We start from the raw sequence: 24079 nt of genomic DNA on the forward strand, positions 1-24079 counted from the left end.
ATGTACATATACGCAATCCCTTGCTCCAAAACACTCCTGACATAATTTGCCCATCCCCTAGCCTGCTAGATCATTCATAATCAGCAGCAGCAAAGAGAGATATGAGACTCGTCGCATCACAGGTCTCCTCATCCCTCACCAACACTGCTTGATCCACAGACAGCTCATCTTGCTCCACCATCATCAATCTAGCATGATACAATTTAAGACGCAATCCATTTACCCTTGACTTATGTAGAACACCATCCAGGTTAGCCAACTGATATGTGCCATTTGAAAAACACTCCACTACCTTGAAAGGGCCTTCCCACTTAATTTGAAACTTCTTTTGGAAGGTGTTGTCCAGCTTATTGTTGTAGCGCAAAACCAAGTCATGTTTCTTGATACCCTTACTTTTGACCTTTTCATTTATCTTTGTCAAAGCCTTATCCTGCATCTACCCATAATGCTCCAATGCGCTCATCCTATCCAACTGGACCTCTTGTAACTGCAAGAGCCTCTCTTTGAATGCATCACTAGGCGGCCCAAGCAACTTCTCTAACATCTTGACCGCAGGCAACTCTACCTCCACAGGCAATAGTGCTTCCTTTCCATACACCAAATGAAATGGAGTAAACCCTGTACTTGTCTTCACCGAAGTACGGTAAGCCCATAATGCACTAGGCAATTCCAAATCCCAATTCTTTCCTTGGTGCTCTGTCACTTTAGAAAGAATTTGTACCAACTCACCATTGAATCTTTCATTTAAGCCATTACACTGTGGGTAATAACGAGTTGTATGCTGGTGCCTAATCTTCATCTTTGTGCATAAGAAGTCTAGCAGTTTAGCTCTAAATCTTGACCCCTTATCTGAAAGTAGCTCTAATGGCACCCCAAACTTGCAACATATTTCATCATACACAAATTTTGTCACATCCTTTGCAGTGATCTGTTTTACTGCTATAGCCTCTGTCCATCTAGAGAGATAGTCCACTGCCGTCAAGATATAGCTTTTGCCCCTGCTTGTGATAGGTAACGGGCCTATTGTATCAATCCCCCACTTTTCAAACACATCAAACGCCATAATGGTTTTTCGTAGCTCTGGCTTCAACACTCTCTTCCCAAATGCTTGACACCTATTGCAAGACCTACACCAACGGTGAACATCCTTGTGCAAACTAGGCCATACATACCCCTCTTGCAAAATCTTATGCAAGGTGATCTTTAGAGCAAAATGCCCACCACATGCGCCTTCATGATTCTCTTCCAACACTCTGTAAAGCTCCTCCCGCCAAGGTACACGTCTCAACACGAGATCAGCCCCTTTCATGTATAAGACATCACCAATCAATTTGTACCTGTATGCTCTACGCACAAAACCATACTTCTTAGACTTCTGAATCTCCTTTGGAATAATTCCTGTTAGCAAAAACTCCTCTTCTTGAGCCAAACTTTCCCAGCCATAATAAAGAGGTAAAGTGGTCCTCAACACAAATAGCTCCCCAATCATGCCTTGAGCTGCTTCATGTGCCTCTCCATTTAGAGCACGTTCAATGTGTCTGATGATCCATGCTTCGAACTTTTTAACAGGCCTTTAATTCTGAAGCACATTTCCTTCAATGAGGTGTTCTTACTCTTCCATACACCCAGCACTTGCTTCACCACTAACAAGGCATCACCTTTTATGCTCAACCTTCGAACCCCATGCTTCAAACAAATGTGTAATCCGGTTTCCAGAGTAGCATATTCAGCCTCATTGTTACTATGAGCATCCAATTTGAACCCTCTCTTGCATACTAGCTTCCCCTCTGGATTATAAAGTGCTATATCCCCTGAAGCTGCATCATGGCTCTTTCTGTATGAACCATCAAAGAACAACACATGTGCATTGCTGATCTGTGACACTTCTTCAACTACCTTTCTCACCACCTCTTCCTTAACAATAAGGGGATTCTCCTTGTAGGTCAACAAATCAGCTAGGGTAGCCCTTGTACTATCTTCGACTAGAAAAGAGAACTCAAACTCTTGCAGCTCAATTACCCATTTCTTTACCACATTTGACATGTTAGTACCATTAATTAATTGTGGCAAAAAGGCATAACTCGTCAAGAAAACAAAAGGCCGTGGTAGCAAGTAATGACGAAATGGTCGACAAGCAAATATTACACTGGCCATCACTAGCTCTACTTCCGAGAACTTTCTCTCCGCTACCAACTTCACTCGGCTTGCACAATACACTGGCCTCATATAATGGCTGCCCTTCCCCTTTTGCAATAGCATGGCTCCAATGGCATCATCCCCTACTAATGGATTTACATAAAACACTTTCTCCCAATCAGGAGCCTGCATGGCTGACAACCCTCCTAACACCTCTTTCACCTCTTGAAACACTTCTTCACACTTGTCATCCCATTGCAATGGATCATGCTTTGCTACTTGTTGTAATGGATAAAGAATCTGAGAAGACAATGGAATAAACCTTGCCATGTACTTCACTTCGTGTATAAAGGTTACCAATTGCTTCGTACTCGTAGGTGATGGAAGAAGAATAATAGACTTAACCTTGTCTGGATCAGCCTCAATGCCATTTTCTGACACTATGTGGCCCAATAATTTCACCCTTGGCTGTGCTAAATGACATTTCTTTGGATTTAGTTGTCCTCCACATTCATCATATCGAGCCAATACCATTTGCAGCTTCTCATGGTGTTCAGCCCTACTGCTATAAACATAGAAGTCATCCATAAAAGCTTTAACACAACTACCAATGAATGGTTCCAACACCCAATTTGCTCTCTCTTGATAGAAGGAAGGTCCATTTGACAACCCAAATGGCAATACTATGTAGCAATAGCAATCCCATGGCGTAATAAAAGTGGTCTTTGTGCGGTCTTTAAGAGCAATCTTCAATTGAAAATAGCCAGAAAAACCATCACACATACCGTACCTCTCATAACCTGCCATTGAATCCAAGATCTGATCGATGAATGGAAGAGGATATGGGTTCTTCTTAGTGGCTGCGTTTAAGGGTTTAAAATCTACACAAATTCTCCACTTCCCATCCTTCTTTGGACTGACTACAACTGGACTCACCCATTCTGTGGTCTCCACAAGGACTATGAACCCTACCTTCAACAACTTGTCCACCTCTTCTCGCAAGGCTTCCATTTGCTCTTGACCCATCCTTCTTAGCCTTTGCCGCACTGGCTTAGCACCTTCTTTCAGCTCTATATGCATCTCTTTGCCCTTGAACCCTCTGATCTCTTCATATGAAGTAATGAACAAATCAGGAAAACTAGCCAGCATGTGCAAATATATATCCTTCTCCATTGCTGAGAGGTCTCCACTGATCATTTGTGTCATCAATTCCTGCTTCTTTGACAACTCAACCTTGGTTTGCATCAGCCCTTCAATCACTTCATAAGGCCTTTCACTTTCATCTTCAACCTCATTCGCAAATGCAACTAAACCAAACTCTTGGATTTCTTTGTCCATCAAAAGAAATGCAACATCATCATCCTCATCACTGCTGGTAGTGCTATCACTGTCCTCATCTGTCACCGTGGAAGAGCCTTCATCACTAGACTCATCCTCATCTTCATAAAGCTCCTCTAATCGTTTCCTTGTGTCTATATTATAAAGCTTCTTGGTACCTGTCTTTCCATAGAGGCTAATCGTACCATGTCGCCAATCTTGAACAGCTCCCACTGCACGTAACCATGGTCTGCCCAGTATAATAAGATATGCTCCCAACCCTGCTGGCATCACATGAAAATCAACCACTGCCTTTGCATCATATGCCTCCACTTCTAAGCTCTTTACAACACCCAAGCATTTTACTTTTTGATGGTTTGCCAATCTGATCCGAAACCCTGACACCCCAGTCACTGTAAGACCCATCTTCTCAACGCATGAGTGTGTTATCACACTCATTTGGGCTCCGCCATCTACATACCCTTGTCCCAAATTTTTCCTTTTATGCCACACATCTACTATTGGACAAATGTCTGGTAGTTCATCCATTGCCAACACCTTTCCTGAACCTCTCTCTGGCTCTTTCTCCATTGGGTTAACCATCCTCTTCCACTGTCGCTTTAGCTTAGGCACCATCTCTATAAGCTGCCCAAAAGTAACATCTGCCTTCCTGCTCGTCAGATCCTCCTTCAAGTCATATAGCTTAATTGCCCATCCCCTAGTGATAAATCTGAAACATGAAACTTTCGACGAGCTCTCCTTTTCCTCTTGGCCTTGACATCCTCACTTTCATGGCTCTTTCCTTTCTTCTTACTAGGACCTGGGGCACTTCTTCCTTCCTTATCCCTGTGGTCCTCTTCCCAATTGGCATCACTAATGTATCCTCTAGCTTTGATGCCTTCTTCAAGGTGACTACACTTAGCACTTTTTTCTTTCCCTTTTCCTCCTGGGTCAATCCACTGGTTCCTTCGTCTCCCTTAATTTCGATGCCATAATCATTTGACCTAGTTAGCACCTGTCTTGGCAATGGATACATGTCTCCCCCCATCCTTGGTGGCTTATCACATTGCGGACTGATGTGACCCAACTCTCCACAATTATAACATGTGGGCGTCTGCTTCCAAAACCTACCATTGCTTTGTCCAACACCATTCCTAGGCCTTTCTTCACCTCCTGGCTGATTTGCAAACCTCCCTCGACCTCGATTATTTCCCACTTGACCTAGCATGTTTAGGCTGAGATTCTTCATCAAATCTACCATTTGCCTCATGTCTTGCTTTAGCCCATCATCTTGCACTGCTGTAGTGACCACTGCTGGCATAACCTGAGTAGTAACAGGAACCACTGGTTCGTGATGAGCCCCTGACATGCAACCTTGTAAAGACTCTATAAGTTGAAATTCAGACCTCATGGGCAAAGACTCCACCCCTAACTGGCTCATTTTCCTCAACTTCCACTCTTTGTTCCTTGCTACCTCTAGTGCATCTTCATATGTCCTAGGCTTCTTTAGCTCCACTCTCCATCGTATATTCTCCCAAAGACCAGCCAAGTGTTGGGGTTAAGGCCTATGTGCCTTGACCGGTCGCCCAGGTCATGGGCGTCCGCCCACTGTTACCCTATACTTATAGTGAGTATACTGTATAGGGGGAGTTGCCACTCTTTTGAGTCTCCCCACCCACATCGTGTGTGTGTCTCCTTCTCTCTCTCTCACTCTCCGTCTGTGGTACTCCCCGATCCCCTTCAATTGGTATCAGAGCTATGGTGACCGCGGAGAGCACGACGGCTTTGAGAGCTTCGAGGCGATAGCTCGCTCGCTCTCGACAGTAGAGAGATTAAGAAAGCTTGGAAGCTTTGTGAGAATGCAATGGGAGCTTGTGAGCTCAGTTGAGAGTGATGTATGCTCTTGTGGAAGCTCAGAAAGGAGTGTGGAAGATTGTGTGTAAGTGAAGGTGCTGCCCTAAAACTGTGTGCGCAGCAGCACACTTTTCAGATTCGTTTTTCTCCTTGTAGAATGCAGATCTGAGAATTCTGTCCGCGATGCCCATCCGTTTCGACGTGGTCTACAACTTTGCAGAAGAAACTTTTTGCAAATTCCTCACCGTTTTGCTGATATTCAGCTCAGACTGACTGTATACAGAAATTCCAGATTTTCTGTTGTCGCATTGTGTGCGAGTTTGATGCACTTTTGGAAGCACGAGAGATGCTTGAAGTTGAGTGCATAAATTCTGAGCTGAAGATGCAATTGCAGCTTGTGTTAAGCTTGTGGTTTGAGGGTTTTTTAGTAGACTTGGGCAACGAAGTACGGAGGCGTTTAAACACCACCGAAGCGGTCTCTTGAGAGACGCAGTTTTTTGGAGCACACAGGTGGAGCTTCTTTCACTGGTTTTCACAGGATACTTTGGCAGTGATTTTGTGCTTCGATTCATGGTCTTTGCGGATGGTTTGCATATGGTTATGGCGCATGGTTGATGCCCATTATACATGCATTTTGACGAGCACTTTCAAGTGCCGGTGAACTCTCTTGAGAGCATTGTTTTCGCATTGAATAAGTTTCCGGATTGCAAATCTTTTGGCGCTTGCTTATGCGCGGTCACTCCGTTGATGTACGTTGAGTGCGGATTGCCATTGTATGTGAAAATGTCGAGCCATTTTGGCATTTCTACTCTTTGGCATTGAGTAGTGTTATGGTTTATGGTAGAGATTGTACTTGAGTTTTTGCTCAGTTTTCAAGGAAAATTCTGTCCGATTTTTCCCAGATTCTCGCCATAGTTTGTGATCGAGTGTTTACTCTCGCTTTGACAGGTTTTGTCAGTTTGGACACAGTTTTGTGTTTTTTGTATCCACTCTCGCAAGAGTGAGGAGTTATGTATCTTTCTTTGCTTGAGACAATGGTTTGCTCTCGGGTGGGAGAGTCTTGTGATCTCGAGCATTATTTGCCATAGTTTTGCAGAGCTTATGCATGTATGTTGAGTGTAGTTTGATGCCCATTGATTGCTCATTGTATTGAGCTTGCAGGACAATGGTTATTTTGTGTTGATAGCCATTGTGTGTCGAAACTCTGGCGAAATTTTCCCAAGAGTTTTATGCGTATCATTTATGCGATCTAGGTAGAGATTGCAGGTTGCACTCAGCATTTGCGTGCGGTGTTCTCTGCAGGTGGGAGATTTGTCCGTGTGTATGCATTGATACCGCACAGTGTGGGCTTGGTGATTAGCTCACAGATTACAGTGTGATACTAGAGCATGCGAGGCTTATATTGACATTGCGGGAGCTCTATTTTGGAGTGTGTCTCACAGGTTTTACATTGTGTTTCTGGCCATATTTGTAGACAATTTCCAGGTGTTGTTGGTGAGGTGGTTTTGCTTTCTAGTTTGCTACATTGTGCTCATGGCAGAGACAGGTGATCGATCAGATTGTGACCTTTCACAGATGCGCGTGTTTGATGGGTCAGACTTTGCGGCATGGAGAGAGTGTATGCTTGATGCATTGACACAGCGACGGTTGCATCGACCATTGAGTGGTGATGTAGGTAGACCTTCAAACATGTCTGACGATTAGTGGCAGGAGCTAGAGGAGATGGCACTATCTACGCTCTCTTTGTACCTTGCGGAATCTGTATATGCTCTTGTTACGTATTAGACTACTTCGAGAGCACTTTGACGCAGATTACATGATATGTATGATAGATCTGAGTCATCAAGGACTCGAGTGAGACATGTACATTCACGAGTACGCCGACAGGTGACATGTTGATATTGTGGTCATTCTGGACACGTTAGACGGCGCTGTTTTCGTCGTATGCGACATCGTAGGAGACATTGCAGTCTCAGAGATGTATGTAGTGATGCCATGGACTCAGTTGCTTTGACAGTTGAGGCAGATGTAGTGTCGGAGTATACTAGTGACGGAGATGTCACTTTTACCTCGAGCTATGCACGAGATGCTATACATGTGGATAGTGCACTCCCTTCGCAGTGGTTGCTAGACGCAGATGCTATGTTTCATGTCACGCCGCATCGTGAATGGTTTTGTAGCTATTCTAGCGGGATGCTTGGCAGTGTACGTTTGACCGATGGATCGGTGCATGCGATAGCAGGTGCAAGAGATGTGAGACTGTCATTACCGAGTGGTGCATCTTACTTGTTACGACATGTGCGCTATGTACCAGATTTGACAGTGAGTTTGATCTCGATTGGTCAGCTTAGAGATTGTGGATGTCAGATTTCGCTACGAGAGCGAGATTTTGTGATGCATTTGGGTTCGCTAGTGATTGCGAGAGGTGCCAGGAGTGGTACAGGTGTGGATCACGCGAGAGACGGTGCTGTCTCTGTGATCACGCAACCAGGTAGAGAGCGAGAGAGCAGGCGAGTCTCTTTTGCTTGTGGGTTGTAGGATGCTTTGCATGGAGTGCAGAGTAGTGAGCTCGTTGTGCACACAGTCGGGGCACGACTTGAGCAGTCACACAGAGAGGTAACAGAGTCAGACATGCATGCTTTGCTAGTGACTGAGCGAAGCAGAGAGTCAGTTGTGCGAGATACTTCTATGCAAGATAGACAGGTAGAGCGGTCTTGCTCTGGTGAGTCACGACAGGAGGACATTGTGCAAGAGTCTATGCATACGGAGTTAGAGCATGAGAGCTCTAGTGAGTCACAGCAGATTGAGTGGTCATGTTTGCAGTGGATGATTGCAGAGGAGACTGAGATGTCAGCGATTATGCAGTCATTCCTTTCTATGCTCGACAGTGTGTAAAACTGCTGATGTGTCAAAGCCTAAAGAATGGAGTCAACGTACAGATGTGGCCGAGGGGCCTAAATCCTAATGTCTGTCAGAAACCCTAACTGCTGAAACCCTAATGTTGGAAACCCTAACCCTAAAACTTGCAAACCCTAATTTCTGCTAGAAACCCTAACCCTAATCCTAAGGCAACAAACAAATTCCGAAAATTGCATTGACATGATGACGTGGCAGGCTGTACGGATTTCCGCGTTTTGCGCTGGCAGCTTTTGGCATTGCTTTTTGGACCAGAAGTTTTTGAAAACTTTTTATGTTTTTTGGACGAGAAGCTTTTGAGTTTGAAAGCTTTTCATATAAACTGCTTTTCAGGCCAAGGGCCTTTAAATATGAGGCTAGGGCTCATTCTCTGGCATGCTTCCTGGAGAAGGTGCAGAGTTTGGAGTACCGGATTGTACTTTGATGATGCAATATAAAGAAATACCGAAAGGGGCACCAAGGTTTGGGGCCAATACTCTCTGGGGTGGAATTCCGCCACTCCGTGTCGCGTGTCGTCTCTCTCTCTCTCTCTCTCTCTCTCTCTCTCTCTCTCTCTCTCTCTCTCTCTCTCTCTCTCTCTCTCTCTCTCTCTCTCTCTCTCTCTCAATTCAGCTGTTATTGAAGTGCTAAAAGTCTGTTCTTTTCTATTGGCACGTGGCACCCGCCTTGTGACAGTGGTATCAGAGCATCAGGCGTGTGCTTTTCTGAAAGCATACCGGTCCTACAAAAGAGCAGACAGAGCTTTATTCGAGGATATCTTCGCCCTGCAACCCGAACTTATCAGCCACCCCCACCCTTACTTCATCGCGCATCGGGCGCGCTCCCGTCTTCACCGCAGTGTCTTACCGGGCATAAGCCAATTAAGAACCCAATACTTGGAATTCATGGATTCAGCAGAATATTTGCAGTTCCTGCTCAACGAACTCCACGACATTCTTTTGCGGCATCCTCAGCAGAATCTTCCAATGCTGCAAAGTTTTCAACAATTTTTGAACTTCATGTTACCTCCTCTGCTGCCCCAAGTGGTACCTCCTCCTCCGGCACCAGAAAGTACGAGAGCTTGTAACCGGCAACCTTCTCAGCCGTCTGTTCCAATCGGGGGAGTCTTCAGGAATATGGTGCAGCCATCTGACCCTGATCCAGTGCAACCGCCTTTGCCATCGCCATTGCCCCCACCTCCACCACCACCGCCACCAGGGTACAATGGTTGGAGCCCATATGGATACCCTTATTATCCATACTCGACATATGCGCCTAACCAACCCAAAGATTTCAAGGATGGTGGCACGACAATCAAATTTTTCACTTTTTCTGGGGTGAAAGATCGCAAGAAAGCATTGCAATTTCTACAGCAATTCGACAACATCTATGCTTTAGGGAACTATATAGAAGAATCCAAGATTTCTCGAGCAGCGGGATTTCTTGAAGATAATGCTATGCAATGGTGGAGTTCAATCGCGACACAACCGCATGCTCCAAGGACCTGGCAAGCTTTCAAGACAGTTTTTGCACGTAGTTACATGACTTCTATGTTTGAAGTGCGGATTTTGGCAGAATGGGGCAACTTGAAAATGCTTGCCACTGAAACCATGGACGAATATAACCAAAGGTTTCTCGATGTGTACCTTCCGGTGTCCTTCTTTAGATATGTTCCCTTGGAGGCCCAATGCGAGCGATACACCATTGGACTACCATCACCATTGCAGGAATATTGTCTATCCAAGCAAGTCTCTACCATGCAAGAACTTATGGACCATGCCGCGGTCGGCTACAAACTGATGAAGGGAAAGCTAGAGTTTACCACAGAAGAATCTCCGGCCACTAACCACAACTCTCGGCAACAACGAACAAATTCTCGAGAGTTTCGTGAAAATCAACCACAAAGGCTTCGTTTGACACCTCAACAACGAGACACCTTACTACAAGAAGGCCGATGCTTTGGATGCTTTCAAACAGGGCACAATCATTCTAATTGTCCCAAACGCACTGATAGACCAGAGGGGCCGACGCCCGCACCATCAGTCGACAGAACCCCGGCGCCACCTCCTGCTAAGAGAGCTAGACCCGCTATTGGACTAGTTCCTGATATTTATGGCATACGCCTTGAGAGTACAAACGAATTGTGTCGAGCATATGGCAAAGTCAATGGTTTCAAAGCCCTTATTTTCTTTGACCCCGGAGCTACAGAGAACTTTATCCATCCAGAATTCTTAAAGCAGATGCACTTTGATTATGATGCAGAGGGTGGAGAAATTGAAGCTGAGCTAGCCACAGGGCAAACTCAGAAAGTAGTACCGCTCATTGGTGCTCTTCCAGTGACTATTCAAGATTATCATGGAAAAGCTGATTTCCACATCATGAAGTTGGGCAATTGTGACGTTCTATTAGGCATGCCTTGGCATGACAAGAATGATGCGACTCTCCAAGTCCGGAACCGAACCATCACCGTGATGCAGAAGGACAAGCAAGTCGTCCTCAAAGTTCGGTTGTCCGAACAAAAGCCTGAATGAACTCTCTAGTTGTTTTATAGTTAGATACTTTTGAACTTTGTTTAAGAAAGTATTGTTTGAAACTTTGTTTGAAATGGATGGTATCTGTTTTGAACCTGTTTTGGTGCCGATTTGAATTGTTTGACTCTGGTTTGATACTGGTTTCAATGATTGGTGATTTTACTCCCGAGTGGAGAAGTGGTAAATACTGTTTTGGTATTGTTTAAACCTCCGTACGACGCAGGCCGATGCCTGGGGAGCGTTTGGTTGTATGCTTGTAAAATAATTGTTGTTGTGACTCCCGGCCCGGACTTGGATGGTTATGCGGGAGGAGTATTAAGAAGTCTGAGCAGTGGTTACTCTCAGCACCTCCAAACGACGTAGGTTGCGGTCTGGGGGGCGTTTGGTTGTAAAAGGCCTCTATATCTCCCGGCCCGGACCTTTTTAGGTTATGCGGGAGGAGTGATGAGGGAGTCGTTGAATATCTCCCAGCCTGGACCTTGTTAGGTTATGCAGGAGGAGTGTTCCTCGGCGGCTTTATGTTTCTGTCTTGTAACATGCATATGTGAGCATTTGTGTTGCATTGTGATGTGCCAACCACTGAATATTCCTAATTGGATGAGATTGCCTGGGTATGTAATTTTAGTGCATCAAGACACCCGAGGAAGATCAGTACGGTCTGGGTGTGATGGCTAATTTTACTACGCCGGAATATCAAGAGTTTCGATCTAGACGAAAGGAGAAGCTAACTCCTTGATCAAAACAACCGATAGGAGCAGCTAACTCCTTGATCAAAAGAGCAAAAAGGAGAAGCTAACTCCTTAATAAAAAGAGCAAACTGATTGTCCCTCGGAATGTCCCTCGGAAATTTTTGAGCTAACTTGAGTTGTTTTGCAGGTATGCTGTAATCGCGGACGATTACTCTCTTTCAAGAAGGGGAGATGTAACAAACTGCTGATGTGTCAAAGCCTAAAGAATGGAGTCAACGTACAGATGTGGCCGAGGGGCCTAAACCCTAATGTTTGCCAGAAACCCTAACTGCTGAACCCTAATGTTGGAAACCCTAACCCTAAAACCTGCAAACCCTAATTCTGAAAACCCTAACCCTAAAACCTGCAAACCCTAATTTCTGCCAGAAACCCTAACCCTAATCCTAAGGCAACAAACAAATTCTGAAAATTGCGTTGACATGATGACGTGGCAGGCTGTACGGATTTCCGCGTTTTGCGCTGACAACTTTTGGCATTGCTTTTTGGACCAGAAGTTTTTGAAAACTTTTTATGTTTTTTGGACAAGAAGCTTTTGAGTTTGAAAGCTTTTCATATAAACTGCTTTTCAGGCCAAGGGCCTTTAAATATGAGGCTAGGGCTCATTCTCTGGCATGCTTCCTGGAGAAGGTGCAGAGTCTGGAGTACCGAATTGTACTTTGACGATGCAATATAAAGAAATACCGAAAGGGGCGCCAAGGTTTGGGGCCAATACTCTCTAGGGTGGAATTCCGCCACTCCGTGTCACGTGTCGTCTCTCTCTCTCTCTCTCTCTCTCTCTCTCTCTCTCTCTCTCTCTCTCTCTCTCTCACTCAGTTCAGTTGTTATTGAAGTGCTAAAAGTCTGTTCTTTTCTATTGGCACGTGGCGCCCGCCTTGTGACACAGTGAGCACGGGGATATAGTTGTGCAGGATATGTCTTCCAGCAGACACCTAGAGCAGTTGGTTTGCTCTGAGGTTGCACGACAGGTTGATGCGTCTTTTGCGGACAGTCAGGAGATGCATGTGGTTGGCACACCTTGTCAGTCAGAGATGCCTATTGCCAGGGATATATATGTTGATGCATGCTCCGTAGAGCTAGCAGGGCCCGCTAGCATTGCATCGGCATTCGGTGGTCTCATGTATGAGATGATGATCTTGAGACCGGATATCGCAGCTGCAGTGGGAACATTTGCAGCAGGGTTGATTAGTTGTTCGATGACTGATCTCGACATAGAGCATAGGGGAGGTTTGCAGGTATTGGACCAATACTTGCAGGAGTGCATGAGCTCTTGTAGACTCTTTGCAGAGCTTGGAGCTAGCTCTGTGTGGCTTCCGCAGCGGGATGTTTGTCTATCAATAGAGCCGGATGCACTAGCTCATTGAGAGTCAGTGGGCATAGGTTGAGAGAATCTCTCACCTTCTATTAGTTGTACACTAGTAGATCTTGCTTAAAGGCACATTGGCCTTTAAGTGGAAGGTTGTTGGGGTTGAGGCCTATGTGCCTTGACCGGTCGCCCAGGTCATGGGCGCCCGCCCACTGTTACCCTATACTTATAGTGAGTATACTGTATAGGGGGAGCTGCCACTCTTTTGAGTCTCCCCACCCACATCGTGTGTGTGTCTCCTTCTCTCTCTCTCACTCTCCATCTGTGGTGCTCCCCGATCCCCTTCACCAAGAACCTATCCTTCTTCATCATGTCAGGCGGGGTACCTGTGATGCTAAGGCCTTGCACATCTGCTCCCATGCCAATGAGAACTTACGTATATACGCATCTACTGGCTCACCTTCCTTTTGCACCAAACCTTGTACTTCTTGCCACACTTTGTCAGAATCTTCTATCTTCACAAACTCCACTTCCAACCCATGCCTTAGATTGTCCCAACTCAATCTTACAAGTGGATCAGCCACACGCAACTCCTCTTCAAATGTTTTGGACCAGACTCGTGCATCACTCTTCAAACAAATTTGGAGAAGACGTAACATCTGCGCAGGGTCATGAATCTGGTTGCTAATGCAAGCAACCTCCATCTTTTCCAAAAAATCTTCCACATCTTCATCACTTCTTCGATGAAACTCCGGATAAGAGAAAGCCATGGCTACCCAAGTTACAATGCTTTGAGAACCCCTTTGAACACACGTGCAAGAACCCAAAACTTTTGACTACCCAATCCCCAGAAACTTCAATGGAGCTCAACTTTAGATAAGGACAAACACATGCACATCAAATGAGTTTTCATAGGTGATCATCGGAATTACAACAGGCAAAGGACATTCCAAGATCTCTCTCAATCTTCTTGGCCCAAACATAAAGACTATGCGCTGCTGGAAAAAGATCTTCCTGGACACATGAACATTAATCTGGATTCTTTGAGTTAAATGAAAAGGAGTGAACTGAGGGCCATTTTGATCATCCATTAAAGCCAACCATGAAGCTCCCAAGAAGACACACCTGACTTATACTCTGATTTTTGCCCAAATTTCAGCAACATAACAACATAAATGGCTCAAAATACCAAAAAACCAACCATCATAACTTGGAAAAATTTTGACAGAGTTTCCCCATAAGTAGAGCAGTGTGAACCCAAAATATAGATTGTCTATGTATGCATAAACTGCCAACAATAGAACCGGAGCATCAATTAGGAATCACTAGTACATAGCCTATGGCGAGGTCACGAAAAGGGTGCTCCAGCTACCTGTATCACTGAAAGGATCTCCACATTTGAGAATCCCCCAGCTCAATAAAAACATCACGCTATCGACCCTCACACGAAGGCTAATGCAAATCGCGTATAGTTAAGTCTCAGAAATGACTATCTTCGAGACCAAGTCTCAGAAATGGCTATCTTCGAGACCAAGTCTCAGAAATGGCTCGGACTACCAAATACAACCAAGTATGGCTCCACAAATGCGTACAATGGCACTTTCCACAAGTAACGTACAATCTAGAAGACAATGTGCTCAAATAGGCGCCAAGTGATGCATACCCACAATAATTACAAGTGGCATCACTGCTAGTATATCACTGTACTCCAGCTACCTGTACCTGTACCTGTCCCTGTAACCTATAACCTGTAACCTGTAGCCCCGAATCTCGAAGCTTGAAGCTCGAAGCAGAAGGTACTCGAAGAAGATCCTCCGTGGGGGCGCCAAAAGAATGTGAGCGGGATGGAAACACACATAACGCCTCTATAATGACCCGACACACACTCTTGGAATGATACACACACACATTATAGGGCACCACTCGGCTTACACAACCAGCCTGGCCGAGACAGGAAACACACAGACGGAGTGAGAAGAGAGAGATTTGCCACTTGCCCACTCAACACTCACACATACACACTCACACACACACTCTCAATTCAGCTCAAAAGAGGCAAATTGTTGTTGTTTAGACTCAATGAAGTTCAGCCCAACACCAATGGGGCAAATAGTTTACACAATATGGGTAAAATAAGCCAGATACAATCACAAACTTGAGCAGAAACTTTGCTCATAGGAGAAACTTACACAGAAAAACAACAGAAAAAGAGTGAGGAATTTGGCAAAATGGACAACGCCATCGTGTCCGGAACGGCCCAAAACTCCAGTCTACAATGTCAAAGTGCTCAAATCCGACCTCGGATAAGCAGTTTACGACCAAAACAGACTCCAAAATTAGCAAAAACACACCTGCGGCTGTTCCTCCTCTCTTCTCCACGTTTTTTCTGGTCTTCTCTCTGTTTTTTCAGTTCCCACACTTAGCTTTATTAGTTGGGCACCCGTGGCCTTTTAGATGACCTCAAACGGACCCCGAACAGGCCAAAAACTGACCTCGCAGTGCATAATTGTCACCTTTTTGCATCATCTGCACACCTGACACTCAATTTTTCCAAATAATGCATCCCGCAACCACGTGAAGTGGCCCCAAAAAAAGGTCCTCATGATGACCTTTCTGCATAAGTATCACAAGAAAACACCCACGTCGTGTCTGTACTTCTCCGCGTGCAAGTATTAACCCCGTTCGACCTCCTAACGCCACTCGATGCCATCTGACGCACCTGCTTACCTCATGTCATCGGCCCGCGGATAGCTTCCTCGAGAAGTTTAACGCGCTACCAACTCCTCCTTATTGTAGAAAAAACACACTGGTACTGATAATAGTGAAAATCGTTGTGCTATGTACACCCTGTCCTACCTGTACACACGTGGGCCCCACGTAACCACCTGGCTCTGATAAATGGGCAATTCTTTATTTGATGCACCATGCACCATATACGCAATCCCTTGCTCCAAAAAACTCCTGACAGCAGATCCATCGAACCCGACCCGCAAATGTAGCGACCCCTGCAACAAGCTGATGGAAAATGGAGATCGTATTAAGACTCTTCAGGCTGACGTGTGCGTGAAGGATCAGCAACTGACGCGCGCATGAAAGAGCGGCAACTGACGCGCGTGTGAACCAAACTCCGGCAACTGACGCGCCTTTGGGAAATTTCTCGCGTGAAGGAGCAGCAACCGACAGCCTTAGGCGATAGGCTAACTCAATAACTCGCGATAGGCAGCCTTAGGCGATAGGCTAACTCAACAGCTCGCGATAGGCAGCCTTACGCGATGAAGCTCGCGATAGACAGCCTTAGGCGATAGAGAGAGAGGTCTGTGCACGGCAGTTTGCTTCAACCTCTGCCTGTGCACGTCTCCCTGTCTCAGCATGTTCGCGAGCGTGCCTCAGCCCTTTAGGGCTTTGTTACTGCTGTCCGAGCGAGAGAGAGAGAGAGAGAGAGAGAGAGAGCGCTGCGCACGCACCTCTGTGCTTCTCCCTTTGCGCGCCCCCCTGCACCTACCTCTCCCCTGCTGTCCGAGAGCTTTGTTGCTGCTGTCCGCAAGAGAGAGAGAGAGAGAGAGAGAGAGAGAGAGAGAGAGAGAGAGAGAGAGGGAAGCATGCAATCAGACGTCAGTTCGCAACTGAGAGAAAGGGAGAGAGATTCTCATTAAACCTCATCCACTCACGGCCGTTTTAGAGAGAGAGAGAGCTTGAGCCTTGAGGATTAGTCCAAGAGAGAGAGAGCTTCAGAGCTTGAGCCTTGAGGCCCTATGGCTTGAGAGTTGAGAGCAAGGGAGAGAGGGCCTTCAACCTTGACCTTGATGCATTTGTGAAGGAATGGGGGAAGAGGGGACAACATATAAGCTCACGCTGATTTTTTTGGCCGTTGGTTGCCCCACAGAGCCGTTTTTTTCAACTTTAAAAACTGCCCGTTTCTAGCTGTTGGGAACGTTCCGCCCGTTCCGATGTGCCCGCCGGAACGTCTGTCCATTCATGGGCGTTCCAAAAAAATCAGACCGGTCGGAACGCCGTTCCAACGTTCCAAGGCCCCAAAACCCTGTTCCTCGATAACTCTGCTCTCGAGTCAAGGTCCAAAAAACCCACTCAGGAAGTATTATGTGTTTGCATGATTAGTCAGCACGCATCGAGTGTTTCATTCGTGACGATTTCTTGTATTTTCGTCGCCATATTTATGTGTTCCCTTTTGATAGGCATGCCATATTATATGATGCACATGATTCACTCATGGATGAGCACAGATGTATGCGTATCACTCTCAAAAAGAAACAAAGTTTGCATTCAAGGAAATCACATTCCATGTCTCTTCCTTGGCATGACACAGTCTCAGATTGGCATTTTCATTGGGATTTGCCACAGTTGATAGGTTTAGGCCGAAAAGTCAAGATTCGATCTCACTTTTTGCGTGTGTTTGGTGAACGGTTTGACACTCCGTCACTTGGTTCATCTCCATTGCATGCACAGTCATTTAGGAAGCATCGCATTTTTCCAGTCACTCTACATGGAATGGGTTGTTCATGATTTTGTGTTGGAAGTGGTTTCAAGAATTTTCCTCCTCGGAGATTCTTGATGAAGGTGAACCAACAGACCTTTCATGAAGTTCAAGTATCGCACGACCCACGCATCAAAGTGGGCCGGCGAAGAGTCCTTCCTAGGATTCCAGACATTGTTGGCGATCTCCCTCGACGCAATACAGTTCGGTACCAATACCTCACTTTGAAAAGGAGAAGGATGTCACGTGCACATCTAACCCTATGTGCATGTGGACAAGCTACTTCAGGTCTAGGGTTCAAGTTAGCTTAGAAAGTGTTCTGGCACCTTTGTGAGCTTGTGCGCAGGCCGTGCATGTCCAAGCACTTAGAGTAGTTGCATATCCTCTGGTTGCACACAGCATGATCATCAGCATGATAGTCAGTACCCATCATGAGCATTTTACAGTGCACAGAACCCATTTTCCCTATTTAATCTGTTTTTCACTTATTATTAATATATGACTTTGTTGAGAAACTAGGTAGGGCTGTTGGTATACTTGCAATGCCCACCTCTCAGTTTTGCCACCACAATATATGCTGCATAATTTGTAAGGCCCCCATATGAGGAGAAGCCAATGGTGCACATATATTTGGTGGATTCCAGCTTTGCACGTTGATGAGATCTCTATTTGTGATCGTGGATGGTACGAAGCAAATTCAAGGCCAACTTGAGACTTTTTACACCTTTCGTCGGAATATCTTGGCCGGACGGCGGCCGGAAGACAATCGGAAAATGGCCGTCCAGTGGCCGGTGGCCGGTTGTCCGTTGTCTTTAGCCGACGGTCTTTGGCCGGTGGCCGGATTTCCTTGGCCGGTGGCCGAGTTCTAGGAGGACTTGTCTACCCAAAAGCGGCTACACATGGGCACGTGGGAGAGTCTTACTTGGACTTGGCTATCTAAGGGCAGCTGCACATGGGCGTTTAAAGACTCCCTTACATCTATATAAGGAGGCCTTCTCATGAGTAACTCGATAGAATGGTGTGCACACTTGACGCACACAACACATCCTTGTGTAAGGATTGTTAGTCCCTTGTATTCCTACTTGCTCTAGTTGTCTAAATCGCCATCTAAGCTCTACCTTGAGAGCGCATGGATGGATGACGCCATCACTTTGTAATAGTGTGCTAATCTAAAGTTTTTGATTTGCCACTAATCTACTTTGCATCGTATCTCTCTCTACTCTCCTTGCTACTAGATCCTTATTGTATTCCACATTTCTTACAAGGGCAACTTTGCTAAGTTAATATGTCACGTGACACATCCAACCCTTTGTGTCCGTGGACAAGCTACAGCACGACAAGGGTTCAGTCAATCCAATCAGTCCAGTCAGTCTAGATTAGCAAGTGTTTTGGCACTTTTGTGAGTCTGTTCGCAGACCGTGCATGCCCAAACACTTAGTGTAGATGCATATCCTCTGGTTGCACATAGCATGATCATAAGCATTCCCATCAGAATCCATCAGAATCCTTCAGGGGAATTTTCCAATGCATTTAGCCTATTTTTCCTATTTTTGACATTTTTCACTTATTATTTTTAAGTGACTTTTGTTGAAAAGTAGATAGGGCAAATTGAGTAAGTTTGTATATAAGCAAACCTAAGCTAGCACTAATTGACAGAAGAGGCAGCAGGAGCTCCACCGCTCAACAGGCAGCTTCTCAAGCAAGAACCCCTTGGGAGCGTTTTCCCTCAAGCAGACAACATCAACACTAGCGTTTTCCATCAAGCTTCATCGCCAAGGAACTTCTCAGCCTACTGTTAGCAAAATCCCTCAAATCGCCCTCATCTGTGCATGGCGTTTTGAGCAAGATAAGCAACATCAGTTTTCAGCCCTAAAGACCTGCTGTTTTCAGCCCTCAGCAGTAGATTTTCAGCAACAAAGATCAGCAAAATCAGCGTTTTCCATAGCGTTTTCAACCATACCATAATTCAGCCAACAGCGTATGTGGGACAACAGATAAAGAGTAGCAGATTTCAGCCCTTAGATCGGTCTCGTCATCCCCATCGTCGACATCGACATAGCATAGACTTGCATCAGTCACATGCATTCCCAATGTACCAATTTGTACAATCAATAGTAGACCACTCTCGCCGACGAGAGTGGGGCCTTCGGAGGAGAGTTTTACGTCTTTGGTGTCGTATTCTTCTCTCTCTATCTTTGAGTCTCATGCACTCCCATTCACAGTGTCCATTCACTTTGTGTCCATTGCACTCTCTCACTAAAGGAATGGAAGGCTTCCGTAAGTAAAAGGAACCCTTGAGCACAGTTCGGAGCACTCATCTTAAGCAAAGTTCAAACATTCATTCCGCTGCACCTGACAATATATAAGAAACCTAACGCTAGCACTTTCTCGCAGAAGAGGCAGCAGAAGTTCCTACAACTTGCGGTGCACCTTCTTAGCAAGACCGGCAGAATTCCCTAGCGTTTTCAGCCAACAAACCCTCTGGTATTTTTCATCAGCAGTACCAGAACAGCCCTGGAGTTTTGTACATCCTAGATCAAGCCTAGAGTTTTTGCACCTTGTTGACAACATCAACGTTTTGCATATTCCCGATGACAAATCAACCCCTAACATCAGCGTTTTCAGTTTTCAGTACATAGACTCCACAGAACCAACCCTAGCCTTGCAAATCTTACCTACCCGCAGCAGTTACTTGCCGCATGATCAGATCAACCAGTGTTTTCAATACCCGCTATCCACAGTTTTCAGCATTTGCGTTTTCAACGCATCGTCATGGCGTCGTCGCCATCGTCGTCCTTGCCGACACAATGTCAGAATTCAACAATTAGCAGATTTGCAAATTTCAACCTCTAGCGTTTTCAAATTTCAGCCCGTCTCGTCGTCGTCATTATTGTCGTTGACATCGTCGGCTATCAATTGCATCTAAACCATTGTACCAGATTTGTGCAATCAATAGCATAGACCTCTCTCGCTCGCCATAGAGAGGGGGGCCCTTGGAGGAGGGTTTGACAACCGTCTGGTGTCGTATTCTCCTCTCTCTCTCTCTCTCTCTCTCTCTCTCTCTCTCTCTCTCTCTCTCTCTCTCTCTCTCTCTCTCTCTCTCTCTCTCAGCACCTTCATTCACAGTGTCATTCACTCATCTGCACTCTCTCACTAAAGGAACGAAAGGCTCTCCCTTTCGTAAGTAAAAGGAACCCTTGAGCACAATTCGGAGCACTCATCTTGAGCAAAGTTCAACATTCACTTCCGTTGCACCTTACACGAAGGCTTAATTTTCATCATGCAAATGGGACTCAATTGTCAAATAAGAACAATAAACAACGACTCGTTGCTAAACGTAGAGAACAACATGAGTCTATATGAGGAGATCTCTTCAACTTCTACAAAGTGATCACCAACATCTCCTTCATTAGGCTCATTTGCCTCTGGCTCCTCTAGCTTAAAAGAACTAAAAGGACTTTTTTTAATGTCACCTGAATAAAACGGCGACCTGAAGTTTCAGGCATTGTTTCTTGCCTTCTGAAACTCCACATGGTGCTACACCTCTAATTCCAAAACGTTTCGCGTCCAAAAACGCGTTTTAGGCTAGGAAGGTGGTGTTTCGCCGTTTCATATATTGTTAAAGGCCATTTCTGGGAATTTTCCACTACACTAGGCAAGAGATGATTGCCACAAGACCACCTGATTCTCGGTCATGAAACCCCGAATCGTACACACTTATGATACGGTGTTTGTATGGATTGATTACGTGACAGTATGCAGATAACTAACGAGGAAATGTCTATTGAAGTCGCACACTGAAGCTTTTCAAGAAAGACCCACGTTTTATTCTTTCAGCCAAGATATATTGAGTTGTAAATGGCAATGCTTCTAAATTGCCTTTGGGACTCTCAAGAGTTATAAGTATGTGGCCAAGGTGCCAAATTTCAGCATCACCGTGAAACACGTTTGACTCGCCTTGAAACGCAAAACTGCACTACCTATCAGGGGCAAGCAAGTCCAAGCATCTCTAGCATTTTCTGCTAGAAGCAATACCTCTCCAATAGCAATACCATTGGCCTTTTCCCTCATCTTCAGCCCATCGCCATCCTCATCAACATATCCAGCCCAGCATTTTCACCCTCATCAACGGCAGCACCTATTGCAATTGCAAATCCCTAGCATTTGCATCAGCCAGCACATCTCAGCCCTAGCATTTTACCACAGCTGATCAGCCCTTCAGATTTCAGCTTGTAACCTTATCATGTTGGCACATCCAAGCCCTCACCATTAGCATTTTCAGTTTTATCCGTTAACCTCGCAATCCAAGTATCAACCGAAAAATCCCATCAACGTCTCAGCATCACTTCTGTTGCACATTACAGGCAGACAAAAACAAACAGCATATGACACTTAAAACAATAACGAGTAGCACAAAACCATAGAATGTAGTGAAACACCATAGAAACTTTAGAATCTAGGTCAATCCAAGATCATTTATCATTGTGCATACCAATGACGATCATGAGTAAGTCTCACACTGAATAGTGGTTTTTTCTAGTCATTGGGGAAAGCCAATCATACTTCAGCCAGACTCGGATGGGTCCAGTAGTATGGTTCCCCAATTGCCAATATCCGATGCAAAGTCAGGCTCAGAAGAAGGCCAAACTTTCTACTGCACAAAAGAGAGAGAGATCTACATTGGACTGATTCAAGCAAGGGAAGTGTTTCACTTGTGGAGAGCAGGGACATCTTTCTACACAATGTCCTAACATGAGGGAAGACAAAGAAGAAAAAGAAAGCAAAGCCAAGAAGGACAAAGTATTAGCAAAATAAGAGCCTTTGGAAATGAACTTTAAGGATAGAGATTCGCTTGTTTGTCTTGGTAAGACGAAGGTGATGATATTTAGCACAACATAGTGGGTGAGACCAACAGCACTACTCTTTAGTAGATATGGCCAGGAGGTGGTTGAGTAAGTAGACTCCTACACAAGAATATGTAGACCTCACATGGTTAGAGCATATGTGCTCAATGGCCAGGAGATGGTTGAGTAAGTAAACTCCTACGCAAGAATATGTAGACCTCACATAGTTAGAGCATATGTGCTCAATGGTATACTTTTGGGAGCCAGCACACTAAGTTATGGTTGTTTGATATGTTGGTGAAGTCAAGATTATTGTATGGGGTACAGATTTGGGAACCTAGTGTGGACCATTGTAATCGGTCTAGTCATATGTATGATGGAAATAGAACTATGAAGAGACCACTAGTCACTATGATCTCCACAATGATCCGATTTGGGAACCTGGTGTGGACCATTGTAATCGGTCTAGTCATATGTATGATGGAAATAGAAGAATGAAGAGACCACTAGTCACTATGATCTCCACGATGATCTGATTAAAGGCCGCAGTGCCACATGAGGTCATTAGCGCGGAGTTGGGAGCCATATCATTTGCAATTGATCATTATCTTGCATACATAGATCGTGGCAACTTACAGGTCATCATTCTCCTAGATCAGCTCATCTCAAAAACTAGCCATGGGGGGGCCACTTGAGATGTCGATATGCACAGATGTCAGCTTGGTCATGGATTTATTATGGACATATTGACTCACCATCAATCGCACACACATATTCAGAGACGACATGATTGTCAGCTAGAATCTCATGCAGATTGATACAGAGAGGACATGCGTGACTCCTCAAGGATTGGTGAAGAAAGTGGCTTTTCACAAGTGCATTTCTTCACATTGCTATCTCTTTGTGTAGCCATGGTGCATGCAACAGATGAGGTGGATGCACCCGCACCGGCACCGACGCAGCCGGAGAGCGCATCACCCCAGCTGTACTCACAATGTGCGCCCCTGTGGTCCTCTCATTGGTGGCTTTCATCTTCATACAGTCCTACCATCATTGGGAGGATTTAATATACGGCTGAGGTTATAGTTCTCACACAGGCTTCATTCTTTGTTGTGTCATAGGACAGCCATATCGAATCTCCACAGCAAGTTCGACAAATCAACACCACTCATGTGTGATACCCATACTTAAACAAAAAACAGAAGAAGAACCTCGCAACGATAGCTTTCCTCGCATAAGTACTGTAGCAAGAAGGTTTTCCAGGAAGCACTTACGTCGGGCAATAAGCACACGCGCTTCTTTGCAGGATGGTAGTGCTTCTGCCGCTGCATGTGTTGCTGCCATAGCGGCTCCGCTTCTTCGAATCATGATGCGCTGCAGCAGTGGAATTGTAGAATGGCGGGAAAGTGCATTGGCTAGTTCACTCCTGCCCGCCCACATTGTATGGGACTTTAGGTCCGATGCGAGTGAGCCAAGAGAATTTAAGCCGTTCGATTACCGCGTCCGAGCGAGGCTCCAATTTGATCTCCGATCATATCTTGGGAGGCGTAGTTTGCTTATATAATCGTAGTTCATTCCCCCTGGTTTACACCAAGTTCACCCCCTAGCTTACTCTTAGTTCACCAATCACTAAGATTGGATGGCCCAGATTCTTCTTTACTCTTAGTTCATCGATCAATAACATTGGATGGACCAGATTCTTCTTTACTCTTAGTTCACCGATCAATAAGATTGGATGGCCCTCCTTGTCTCTTACGTTGGGTGATGGGAGCGTCCTCCTTGGAGAACCCTATGTTATATGGTGCCATGAAAATCAATTGGCCACTTAAATCTAACAAAAATAAAAGAGAATAAGTAAAGTTGATTAAAGTGATTATAGACTTAGTCCGATCAAAGGCTTAGAGGACAAAAAGAAAGAAACCTATAAAAGAGTTAGGATAATTGCTATTTAATTGTCT

At 45.2% G+C, this 24079-nt stretch overlaps 1 protein-coding gene across 2 annotated transcripts in view; it reads right to left on the bottom strand.

Annotated features, from left to right (window-relative positions):
- LOC147442969 (ribonuclease H2 subunit B) overlaps positions 1-23657 on the bottom strand; it is a 165674-nt gene extending 142017 nt beyond the window's left edge. Inside the window, exon 1 of one of the 2 annotated variants that reach the window (XM_086529758.1) lies at positions 23396-23657. In XM_086529758.1, the coding sequence (XP_086385884.1) occupies positions 23396-23561 (166 nt within the window). In that variant the 5' untranslated portion in view covers positions 23562-23657. The remainder of the gene's footprint in view (positions 1-23395) is intronic. The other variant, XM_086529759.1, reaches the window with a different exon arrangement.
- Between the last annotated feature and the right edge of the window lie 422 nt (positions 23658-24079).

This window comes from Adiantum capillus-veneris, chromosome 14, assembly GCF_014529385.1.
Source record: "Adiantum capillus-veneris isolate H3 chromosome 14, ASM1452938v2, whole genome shotgun sequence".
Classification (NCBI taxonomy): Eukaryota; Viridiplantae; Streptophyta; class Polypodiopsida; order Polypodiales; family Pteridaceae; genus Adiantum; species Adiantum capillus-veneris.